At 47.8% G+C, this 12,429-nt stretch overlaps 1 protein-coding gene across 1 annotated transcript in view; it reads right to left on the bottom strand.

Moving 5' to 3' along the window:
• Window positions 1–12,429, bottom strand: part of SUSD6 (sushi domain containing 6) — an 89,584-nt gene that overhangs the window by 6,875 nt on the left and 70,280 nt on the right. Inside the window, exon 3 of the mRNA XM_059182441.1 lies at window positions 248–445. Within this exon, the coding sequence (XP_059038424.1) occupies window positions 248–445 (198 nt within the window). The remainder of the gene's footprint in view (window positions 1–247; window positions 446–12,429) is intronic.

Here is a 12,429-nt window from a genome sequence, read left to right as displayed (position 1 = left end):
CAGAACAGAGGCCTCAGTAAAGCTACAGAGCCCCTCGGTGGCTCAGCTGAAATGCAGCAGGACACACACCAGCAACCCCAGATGTCCTGCACAAAGACATGAAATCCCAAAGGAAGGGAGGCCGCAGGGCATCAAAGGAGCTACACTGCCCCGTGGCACAGGTGCTCTGGAGGAAGTGGGCACCACTGCCTTTCAGTTTACAGGAAGCAGAACCCCAGCAGCCCCCCTTCCCATCTGCCAGACTGACCTTCGTTGAGACGGCAGCTGATCTCCATGGCTGGCTTCCACTCTCCATTCTTACAGGTCAGGTACTTGTAGTCGCCTTTCAACATGTAGCCTTCGGCACACAGGTACTCAATGACGCTGCCCGCGTTCAGGGGGTCTCTGCAAGGCCGGGGGTGGCAGATGTAGCCACCATTCTCTGGCTCTGGGGGCAGCGAACACACTGCAAAGACAGAGAGAGTGCACGGTGCTACAGTGCTGGGGTCTTCCAGTGGGAATCCCGTCCGCGACGGTGAGCCAGACAGTTCCACAGGAGGAACTAAGAGCCATTCCCTTGGGAAGGCTGTTGGCCAAACTCTGGAAATTCAGGTTGCCAAGGACACAGGGAAGCACGCTGGCCACAGGGAAAAAGTCTGGCTGCTTGCAACATTGCCCCTTTCCCTTGGCACGTGCCTGGAGAGGACTGTATCCATGAGGGAGTGACAGACTCTGACAAAGTTGTGAATTCACAGAGATCTAGCACATAATATGGTTTTGATAAAACCTACTGTGACACACAAAGAATCAGAGTGAAAGGTGGTAAAATATGGTCAGCCTGGGAAGGAGACACAGTACCCCTGTTTCCAGCATCAATACGAGCGAGGAGTCCATTGTGTGAAAAAATGTGCCTTCATGGCCTGAGAGGGGATATCTGATGGATTCCTAGGCCCTCTCTCAAGCCCCCACCTTCTGACTGGAGTAGTCACTGCCAGCACTTGTCTCTGCCCCACAGTAAAAGCCACATGTTTTGTTCAGGTAGGACTACTTAGCTTTAGAAATACCTTCCCCTCCCATCCTATTTATGCTGACAGCTCCAGGAGAAGGGGATCATCACGCCCCTTTGTCGATGAGCACACTGGCCCACAGAAGCTGAATGACTTGTAGCCAAGCGTAAGGCAGTGTATAAGGGCAGACCTACCCAGTCGACTCTGTCAGAGTAGCTCGAGAAGAAGGGGACTCTCATGCCATGGCCTGCCCTTCCAATCCTGGACAGATGCTGCAGAATGGATTACGGGGTGTCCCTTGCTATGATAGGAGAGACATAGCAAGGGCACAAAAGGAAGTGCTGTTTGGAAGGCTGGGCTGCGGGAGAAGATGTGCAGGCAGGATAGCCGGGTACCATGAACTTCAACTTTCCAAAAGCCATACTAATACAAGAAAGATAAAGGCAGGGTGCCTGGGGGGCTCAGTGGGTTAAGCCTCTGCCTTCAGGTCATGATCTCAGAGTCCTGGGATCAAGCTCTGCATTGGGCTCTCTGCTCAGCAGGGAACTTGCTTCCCTCTCTCTGCCTGCCTCTCTGCCTACCTGTGATCTCTCTCTCTGTCAATAAATAAATAAAAATATTTTTTAAATGCTTAAAAAAAAAAGATAAAGGTTTTCAAAGGACATCTGATTTTGCTGACAGATACCCTGCCCCTATCCTATCACAAGAACATCTGTATGAAAATAAGAACTGCTGGTTTTTCTGTTTTTGGTTTTTTGTTTTTTTTTTATCCCCCCACTTCCTCTAACAGATCTGGAGTCTGACTGTGCCCCATCCTGTTCACTGGCCTGCCCACCACTCCCTCGCACACACATGCCCTCACAGTCTCTCACCAAATACCACTTCCCTTCAACCTGCAAACTGCTAGTAAGCACAATGACTGCCAGCCGGGCGTGGGGGTAGGGTGGGGGGTGGTCCTGTCAAAGAAGAGCTGATAGCTCCCTGACTACAAGTGCCTTATTGCTGAGGTGGGGAGAAAAGACTCATCTGCCAAGATTCACTAGAAGATAAGGCCAGGGTGGGTGGCCCGGGGATCCAACAGGAGAGGTGTGGGCAGCTTCTCTGTTTTCTGAAACTAACGGATGAGACTAAATAAGCCAGGGACACGCCTTCTTCCCACGCCACCCACCTCACCCGAAGTCTTGAACAGGAGGAGGACAGACCCACCACACCCCTTCTGATGCCTCCTCCAACTCTAGCCAACTGGTTCAAAGAAGGTGGCCAACTGGATTTCCAAAGAAACCTCTACAAATGGCTTTACTCTTTACACTCTCCTTCTTTTGTTCAGGGCAACAAGCCTGCCACAGATCCCCCGGCTCTCCTAGCACTGTGTCTAATTGGGGCATTTCCGAGGCATAATTAAAGCTGAGCACTGCAGGGCGGCTCCATGAAGCAGGCAGGACCCACTCACAGGTCCAGTGTGCTGGGAAAGGTGGTCTCAGAGGAAGAACGGCTCATTCTGAAGCCGCTCCAGCTTTGCTGGTATTCCTGCCCATAAAGCCCACATCTGCACGAATCTTTGCGAGGAACCCTGGAGACCACCGAGCATTCATTTGATCAGTGAAAAAGAATGAGGTCTACAAAGAAGTGACTTGCAATTTCATTTCATTTCAATTCAACTAGTATTTATTGATTATTACGTAGGGGTCATTGTGCTACACTCTGAAAAAGGTTAAAAAAGATAAGCACTTCAGGTACCTGGAGCCAAATAAGGATATGACAAATAAGTATACACATATATTTTATTTTATTTATTTATTTTTTTAAAAGATTTTATTTGTTTATTTGACAGAGATCACAAGTAGGCAGAGAGGCAGCCAGAGAGAAAGGAGGAAGTAGGCTTCCTGCTGAGCAGAGAGCCAGATGCGGGGCTCAATCCCAGGACCCTGAGATCATGACCTGAGCCGAAGGCAGAGGCTTAACCCACTGAGCCACCCAGGCGCCCGAGTATTCACATATATTTTATTTTATTATTTTATATTTTTTTAAGATTTTATTTATTTATTTGAAAGAAATCACAAGTAGATGGAGAGGCAGGCAGAGAGAGAGAGAGGGAAGCAGGCTCCCTGCTGAGCAGAGAGCCCGATGCGGGACTCGATCCCAGCACCCTGAGATCATAACCTGAGCCGAAGGCAGCGGCTTAATGCACTGAGCCACCCAGGCGCCCTCACATATATTTTAAAGATTGTTTTCTTTATGGCTTCTGGGTTTTGTGTCTAAAGGACATTTTCCCTTCTCTGAGGTTATACGCGTACCCCTCAGAGTTTTTTTAGAGTGGGTCTTTGTTATGCAAATAATAATTTTATGAGGAAAAAAAATCGTAGGAAATACATACACATGATATGTAAACCCTCTCCTGCCTCTGAGTCACTCAGTTCCTCTCTTTGAAGGCACTGCTCCCATTTCTTTCATATTCTTCCAAAGATACTCCACACACAGACATTCTAATACACCTCAAAAAACATGATTAGTGCCACAAGACAGGGAGCACAATACAGGAGAGAACACATCTTGTGCAGGATAGAGTAGGCGAGGTTCAGGAAGGGGGCAGCATTTCAAGTGGGGCTTTATCTCATCAGAAGAAGGTTTAAGCAAATGCAGAGAGATAGGAAAGTATAGGTAAAACCTAGATAATAGCAAGCAGCCCTGGTTAGCTAGGTTGCATAATACAACAAAATTCAGAAAAAAGTGACAACCAATGGAACCATCTTGCAGAGGGCCTTGACTGCAACAGGTGTTTGTACTATGTTCAAAGGACAAAGGGAGATTTTGAGGGGTCTTGAGAGGGCAGAATTATAAGAGAAGCTGAATCTGATCAAAGACGGACAGAGCTCGAGGGAGCCTTAGAGTAAGTCAACAGTAGAGCAACGCTAGCACGGTAAGGTTAAGTGCACGCACTTGTTTTATGTTTCCTATGACGGTCAGACAAAGGGGACAAGCTAAATGCATAGGGCTCAGTCAGCATTGCAAAGAGGCTGTCCTGGGTCCAAGGAAGTAAGGAGGCTGTGGAAGTAAAAACGAAAAGGGGTGGGTAGGTGGAGGCAAGGTCATTTTAAGACACCAGGAACACAAGAAAAAAATATTGCCCTGCTGCCCAGTCAAACATCAGAGCAGGAGAGTCATGGCAAAGAGCAGATGTTCCAGAGGACCCTCTCAGTGATGCCTGGGTTAACAAGAAAGGGAAGAGCATCGGGAAGAGCAAATAATCATCCAGAGTCTTCTGGAAGCCACCCTTCTGGGCAAGAGGCTGACTTATTCTATGCATCAGGCTCTCTCTCTAACAACCCTTGGTCCACAGAGGGAGTTTCAAGCTCTGTTCTCAACCGCAAGAAGAAAATGAACTCATCTGATTTGGCAAAGCTGCATAATTTTTAAAAGAGCGAGAAAGCCAGAAGATAGAAATTTTACAGAAAAAATCAATTAATTCTCCTTAGCTTCCTTCTCTGCTTTCCATTATCTCCTACAGCCACTTAGGCCTCCAGTGAGCACAGGAAGCAGCGAGGTAATTCTTCAGGGGCTGCAGAGTGCCTGGCGCACAGCAGTCTTTCAGGGAAAGGCCATCCAACCGGCTGGGGAGGGGACAGATGCAGTAGACGCACAGGAAGCTGGCTGATCTTCCACTCCAAGTCACTGTAGCCTCAAACACTTGGTAGAAAACAAGAACCCTCCATCAGCCCTTCTAAATGGGTTTTGTTTTTGTTGTTGTGGGGACCAGCCTCTTAGGAGGAGGAGGAAGAGGCAATAAACAAAGCAAACTCTGTAAGATTCTGTAAAAAGAAAATCAAAGGGAGCTCCAGGAAGGGGCCCAGGATCAAACTGTTCAGTTTAACAAACTGAACAAGCACTTGAGCCCCTGCAAAGGGCGGTGTAGGGAGGAAGGAGTACTACCGCCAGCCTGAGGAGGGGAAAGAGACGTGCATTTTAAGACTCAACAAAAGAGGTTTCTGGCTGATGTCAGTTCTCAAGAAAACACCCTACTCCCAAACACTGGGACTGAGGGCTTAAGAAACTGTCAGTGTTCACTTCCAGGTTTAGACTAAATCAGAGGAGTAACATTGAGAATACAATTGAGCACAGAGAAGCAGCTGCTTAATCAAGGTATCCAAAGAAAGGATGGCCAGAGAAAAGCTTTCCTGGGAATTCAGGGGACAAGAAAAAGGCTCCCCCAAATCCAGCACACAAACCCAGCAGCTGCAATCATCAGGGACACCACTGGAAGCAGTACTGTAAATGTCCCTATTTGGTTGTGATTCCATCAAAGGACTGGAGCTCGCCTCTCCCCAAGTCATCCAAGGAGGGCCACCCATGTCACAGGACCATGTGACAGACTTCTGAGACCCACAAAAGGTTTATAATTTAGAGAAGACAGACTCACATATATCCAACTCTAATGTAAATCAAAGACACCTCTTACTCATCTGAGCACTGGTGAGACCCCAGGGCAAAGAGAAACAGGATCAAAAAAATAAGGAGGGGAGGAAGGACCAGATGGACACCACGAACAGAAATATAGTGGAGCCACGTAGGTAATTAAAAATTTTCTGCTAGCCACATTGAAAAACTAAAAGGAAACACATGAAATGAATTTTAATAATCTATTTTATTTAACCTACTATATAAAAAATACATTAGTGATTACATCTCAACATGTGATCGATACACAAATATATTGAGATATTTAATTTTTTTTCATTATTAAGTCCACACTTACAGCCCATCTCAAGTCAGACTAGCCACACTTCAAGCTCTCAGTAGCCATATGGGGATCGGAGCCTGTACAGCACAGATCGTGGAGGAGAGTCTGTGTCTGAGAGTCAGAGGAGGTGTCTGGGGATGGGCAAGCTGTGGGGAGGGTCCGGAGCCACACCCCAGTGTAGGGGATAAGAGGTGATGCAGCAGATATGAAGGGAGCCCTGGGCACTGAGGAGCCAGAGAAAAATCAAGGCAAAAACAGACAAAAAGGTGTTCAGATGTGCAGTCTGGTGTTTTGGTTTTTTTGTTTGTTTGTTTTTTGTGTGGTTTTTTTTTTTTTTTTGGACATAAAACAAGGAAGGTAATAATTACTGCAAACAGATAGCCTATTACATGTGCCAGGCACTCTTGTGAGCTGTCTCTTAACATGAAGCAGGTGCTATATTATTTCCTAAGAACAATGGGGCTCAGCTGAGTTGAGAAATCTGCCACAGATCACACATTTGTAAATGACAACGGTGGGCTCAACAGGCACTCTCGTTCCTGCGTGCTGTACTGAGGCTCGTCCCGACACACTAAGCCCAAGCTTTTGGAACGTCCTGCTAACATTGTATGTGACAGGACAAGTCATCCTATAGTGTGAAAAGGCTAGCTCACACAGAGGTGCCATGAAAACCTCCCAAGAAAGCTGGGAGTGGACATTCAGGACGAATGTAGAGGCAGGGGTGGGGGGGTAGTGATCACATCTGACTATAGTTAAAAGCTTTCTTCTGAGGCTGCCCTTAAACATCTCAGTACTAACATTTATTGACCAACTACTAAATGCCAAGCACCAGTCCAAACACTTTACATATGTAACTCATTTAATTTCACAAAGAGACCTTGTAAGAAATATAATTACTATACAGATTATTATTACTTGCTCAAGGGCACCAAGCAGAAAGGGGCAGAGTCAGGATTTGAACCCAGGAAGGCTGACTTCCCTTTGCACGGCACCAGGCAGAAAGAGAGGGTCTCCGAGCCCAGCTTCTCCTCCCATACCCACGTCTTGGAAAGGGAGCTCAGTGACAAAGACAATTTGGGTACTGCCTGTGGACAGTGAGCTCTATGACACAACAGGAGTGAACCAGATGTCCTCTGAGGTCTCTTCTGACATTTGCAAACTTGTCTGAAGTTGGCTGAGTGGCTGGCCTCACCCCTACACAAGATTCCTTAGTCAAAGTCCTGTAGCCGGGGTGGTTTTCAGGCAAGCACGAGGTGTGAGGTGCTTCTCCCAAAGAAACCTCTGCAACCCTCTGGGCAGATTCCTGCCTCGAGTGTGTAGTGGGAACAGGAAAACAGCAAGAGGAGTTCTCTTACTCAAGTGATACCCAAGGGCTGCTTCTGTCCCTGGCATCCCCCAGCTTTCTGTCTTCCTGACCACCCCCAGCAAACAGTCAAAAGTCTCAAACGATGGCAGCGAGAAGGAAGAGACAATTTCTCATGCCATTTGCAACCTTCCTCTCCTGGAAGACAAACCTCAGCACTCAGACAGGAAGCCATTGTCCAGCTGGGATCCCTTTTCTCATGAGAACTTCCCACGCGCTGGGGGAGGGCCAGACTGACACAGCTCAGGCCTTTCTCAGGGTGTGGCCCCAGGGCTGGGGCACCGGAGAGAAGGGGGGACCCACCCATGGTTTAGGCTGCCTCTAATGCTCCTCCCAGCCCCCCACCCCCATTTTCCCCGACAGAGGCCTAGGGAAGTGGGACTGGTTTCAGAGTCTGTCAGTCTTGTCAGTCTGTCTGTCAATCTGGGTCCCTCCCCACCTCTCTCTCTCTCCCTCCACCTCACAGCAAAGGGGAGATGCAAGTCATGGGTTCAGAGCCAGAGAGGAGGACCATCTTCACGGTACCCTGCTGCAGAGAGGAAACTCCTAGAACCTGGAAGCAGCCAGCAAAGCCCCCAGCTGTTTTGAAAGAAGGGCTCCCCTCCTGGGAACCCTGACCTGAAAGCACATGGATCATCTGGGCTCCCACCCATCGTTGGAGATTGAGTCCCAAGTCACCAGCTCCAGAAAACCATTCCAAAGAGCACTGTCAGGGAGAACAGAGCAGCACAGGGTAGCGCTCACCAGCACAGGTCTAGAATGAGAGCACTGGAGTCACACTGCTAACCATTACCCCTGTATGGGCTGGGCGCCATCTTCTCATTCCTGTGCCCTTGCTAAGTAAGTAAAGTAGGGATCCTAAAGCACAGTGTCTACCTACAGGGCGGCTGTGTGTGAGTCACAAGTACACAGGTAAAGCGCCTGGTACCTGGTACCAGGTCTGTCATATACTAAGTGCTCAACAAACAGCAGCTTTATTATTCTTCCTTTGTGTTCCCATAACACCTGCATTCTTCTCTATCAACTGTCACTGTGTGGTTGGCTCTGCAACAATCACTTCTCACAGGTCAGTCCCCCGCCCCCACACCTACCCACCCAACCCCCGGGGCAAGTATTTGTTCTGCTCATTTCTTATCCCCAGATCTTGGCACAAAATCTGGAGGACAGAAGATATTTGGTAGAAAACTGCTTTGATTGTGTGGGCAAAATTCTGCCCACATTTCAAGGCACTGTCATGTTCCTGATTCGACATGAGGCAAAGACAAGTAACAGCCAAGAGAATCCCCCTGCAAGGTACAGCTCACGTTCTTTAAATCTGGTATGAAAACATCCTCCTGACCTGACAGGATCAGGGCCAGGTCAGGGCAGAGCATGGTCTTGGATGTTAGCCAGAAGAGTTTCGGTTTGACTCAGGGGCCCAATCTGCAACTCTGTCAATGGCCTGAACTGTTTTGAGTATTATTACTTCTTGATAGTCATTCCCACCTGCAAGCAGTGTTTAAGAGGAAGGATAAAAACGAGACCTAAACGATACTCACATGATGTCTGGCACATATCAGGAACTGATAAACTTTACATTCATTTTCACGTAGCAAAGCAGACCTTTACTTCTGGTTTTTGGAATGGAGTAGGGCAAAGGCTTTGGCAAAAATAAGAAAACAGGTTGTTGGAGGACTGTCTGGCTATCTGGAGACAGGACAGGCCAAGAATAGAGCAGGATGAGCCTTTGGTCAGGGGGTGTGTTGCTTTGCTTTCCCCTTGCTCCAGCTCACTGACACCAGCCCCTTGCCCCACTTGCCTTCTCAGCAGAGCAGTCTGGGCTGCTCTCTTGACTGACAAATGGCCTCCATATGGCCTGTTACCCTTTTACCTCCTCCCATTCTTGCAGCTCAGGGACTCAGGGGAACAGGCTGCCAGCTATGGCTGTGCCCCCACCACTCCCCCTCCTTCTGTCATGAGTGCTAAAGGAAGGGTGGCCAGGAGGACCACTGGCCTTCATCCTATTCCCTCCAGTCCTCGAGCGTCACCCAGTGCAGTGACCTACAGAGCAAAGCCCACACGACAGTGGGATGACAGCAGAGCTGGCAAGCCAAGCCATTCCATGTGCACAAACAAATGTTACTACGCATCCTTTGACAGTGGTAGTGATGAAAGGGTTAAGGGAAAGAAGATGATGTTTATTTTTCTTTTTTTTCATCAACTGCTACTTCCTGGTCTCACCTCCTTCACCCTACCATCTAACTAAGTTGTACATGTGTTTGCTCTCCCCGCTCAGAATCCCCCATCTCCAAGAGGATGCAGGCTAGTCCTCTGAGAAAGGTCCCCTTCTGCTGCCTAGCGCACTGTTCACCTCCAGAAGGGTCACTGATAAGCAGGTAATAATGAGCACTCTGGCTTGGAGTCTGAAGCAAGGCTGAACTCAGGCGTGAAGATCAGGGTTGGGGTTTCATTTCCCACTCTACTCGTAACTCCTAATGCCAAGGCCAGTGCCACGCATACACAGTAGGCCCTCAAGAAACATAAATTTAAATTTAAGACCGATTCAGTGATTTCTCTTGTCCAGCAGGATGGAAGCAGAAGAGAGGAGGAGAATGAACACGTATCACCAGCTGCCGCCCTGGGCGCTTCCAAGCTGCCAACCCATTTAATTCTCCCTCCTACCAGGAAGGCAGTAGAATACTCAGTTTGCTCAGACAAACAAAAGCTTTGAAGAATTTAGTAATGTCTGAGGTTACCTGGCTACTAAGCATTACAAGTCTGGATTCAAACTCTAGTTTGCCCTTCTCCCTCTTACACAGAAGCTCCTTGATTACAGATGTGAGCAGAAAAAATTTACCCCAAGACCTACAAAGGTATAACACAGGGTGGGGTAGGACTGACAAAAGTTGCAGTGTCCTGTCTGGAGAAGAATGTGAACAGGCGACTTTACCTGTGCCCAGAGGACTCAGCTCAAATCTCAAGTGGGCCCACATTTTTCAGGAGCAATGGTGGGGGGGGGGGGTTCCTTCACTAACCCCTGAGAGTGACAAACAAGCTATTTAGGGACTGCCGTTACCAAAGCTGCAAGAGGAGAACGTATGGGGGCATTTTCAGCTAGGAAAGTCTTCCTAAGCAGTCTTCCTAGAAGGATTTATGAAAGGAAGGTTGTCACTAAACGCAGAATGGGGAGGTGAATTAGAATTAGACAGTGGGCTGATTTCTGGGCCAGCTCCTGGAACACAAAGGGTCGCTGGGGCATCTCTGCCAAAGCCCCAAATAATCAGCCTCTGCCATGTGCCACCAAACAGTGACTCGGGCAGTGTTCTGCTTCTCCAAGGTGCTCAACAGAACACTGTTACTCACTGAGGCCCTACCCAACTTCAAAGAATAAAAGGAAAGAATCGGTATAAACTCTGACTACAGATGGTGACAGAGAGCAGGTGTGGACTAAATCAACCAACAAAACACCATAGTTCCCTGAAAACCAATCACCAGTAACTGAGGGGCAAAGACTTGAATGGTCTTTCTGAAGAAAGATGTGACTGGGTCTCCTCATGACGTATAAACTGTAACGAACAGACAGTCTGAGCTGTAAACATGAATTAAAGGAAATTCCACTGAAGCAGACTCAGAAGGGTGGATAAAATGGACAGCCACACCACTCAATGTCTACTACCCAAAGAACTATCAGTCACAGACCCCTAGCAGAGCATCTCAGTGGAAAGAATCCTCATTTATAGGCCCCAGAGGGAAATATGCATACTGCATCTCCTACAAGAAACTGATTATCCCTACAACTCAATCAATGAGAAATCGTCATCACCATGAACTGCTGCTTTTCTCCAACGGACTTTGGTTCAAATCAACCCCTCCCAACTTCCTCCTCCATAAAATAAAGTTCCTCTATTTTGTCTGTTGGACTTTGCATGTCCCAAATTGCAATTCTCTGCTGTTTCTAAGTAAACCCATTTCTGCTGGTAAAACAAAGGACTTTTATTTTTAAGGTTAACACAAAGGCACGCCATGAAGTAAGCCTTGTACATTCTGTGGGGGCTCAAGTCGGGCCTGATTTTACCATAAGTCAGGGACAGGAAATATAAAAGGAAAAGGTTTTTTTATTTGTTGCTGTTGTTGTTGCTGTTGTTTAGGGCGAGTAGGGGTAATGAAGCCCTTACAACCTTTGAACCAATAGGTATAAGGCACACGGTGACAATGGACATATAGGCAGTTGGGAATCCACAGTTATGAAGTCCACTGATCTGGGTATTCTTCCTCCTCTATCTCGTGGGGGATGGGATTCTCTTCTTGAAACACTTGATCTTAAACCACTCTGTCTCACACGGCCACCACAGAAAACGCAGCTTATCAAGACTTCTTGATTTCCTTTGTACCTCCTAGAAAGTGAACTTACCACCCTGTGCCACCATCAGCTGATCAAGGATAATGAGGAGTCACACTCTCCCAAGGGTTTTTGTTGTTCTTCTCTACCTTTTAACATTTGGGTCTTTCTAAAATTCTGGACCAGAGGGGGCCACTGAGGTGAATGGAGAGGTGGCCTGCCACAGGGTACTCTGTTCCTTCTCCCAAGCACGGGAGGCAATCCTTCCCAATTGCTTTTCTCTGAGGCCTATTTATGCCTCTTTTAAGAAACTTTAAAAACAGCAGGGATCCATTAAAATCCACTGTGAGGTCCAAGGCAGGGCACATGGCTCTCAAGGCACTTTTCCAGAAGACTAAGACTTGCCTCCCCTTTGATTTAGCCTGTGTATTTACCATCCTGGCTCCAGCACAGTGTGGAAACTCCTAAATAACTAAGCAGAGCATCCTCAGAACAGATTAGTAAAGGCTGGGCCCAGACCAGGTCAGAGTCACAGTAGGATGTCAACTGTGCTCTTACTAATCATGCTGAGGCCTGTGCTCCTGTCACCATTCTCCCACCGCCCCATCTGTCCTGGTCTTTGGACCCCTGACTCTGCCAAGTCATTTCTGACTAACCAGTCCAAGATCCCTGGTCAGAACATATTGCCCGGGGGCGCCTGGGTGGCTCAGTGGGTTAAGCCGCTGCCTTCGGCTCAGGTCATGATCTCAGAGTCCTGGGATTGAGCCCCACATCGGGCTCTCTGCTCAGCAGGGAGCCTGCTTCCTCCTCTCTCTCTGCCTGCCTCTCTGCCTGCTTGTGATCTGTCAAATAAATAAATAAAATCTTTAAAAAAAAAAAAAAAAAAAGAACATATTGCCCGTTGCAGCCTCGCCCATTCTATGTGTCAGTAGGTAATTATGCTCAGATGTCACACAGGTAAACAGAAAATACCCTTTAACTTTTTGTCTTCCAAAAAGCGGGTTTAATAACTTTCACCCAGAAGAGA

Source organism: Mustela lutreola, chromosome 7, assembly GCF_030435805.1.
Source record: "Mustela lutreola isolate mMusLut2 chromosome 7, mMusLut2.pri, whole genome shotgun sequence".
Lineage (NCBI taxonomy): Eukaryota > Metazoa > Chordata > Mammalia > Carnivora > Mustelidae > Mustela > Mustela lutreola.
The sequence above is the reverse complement of the archived record's forward strand: the minus strand, read 5'-3'. Positions and strand labels throughout refer to the sequence as shown.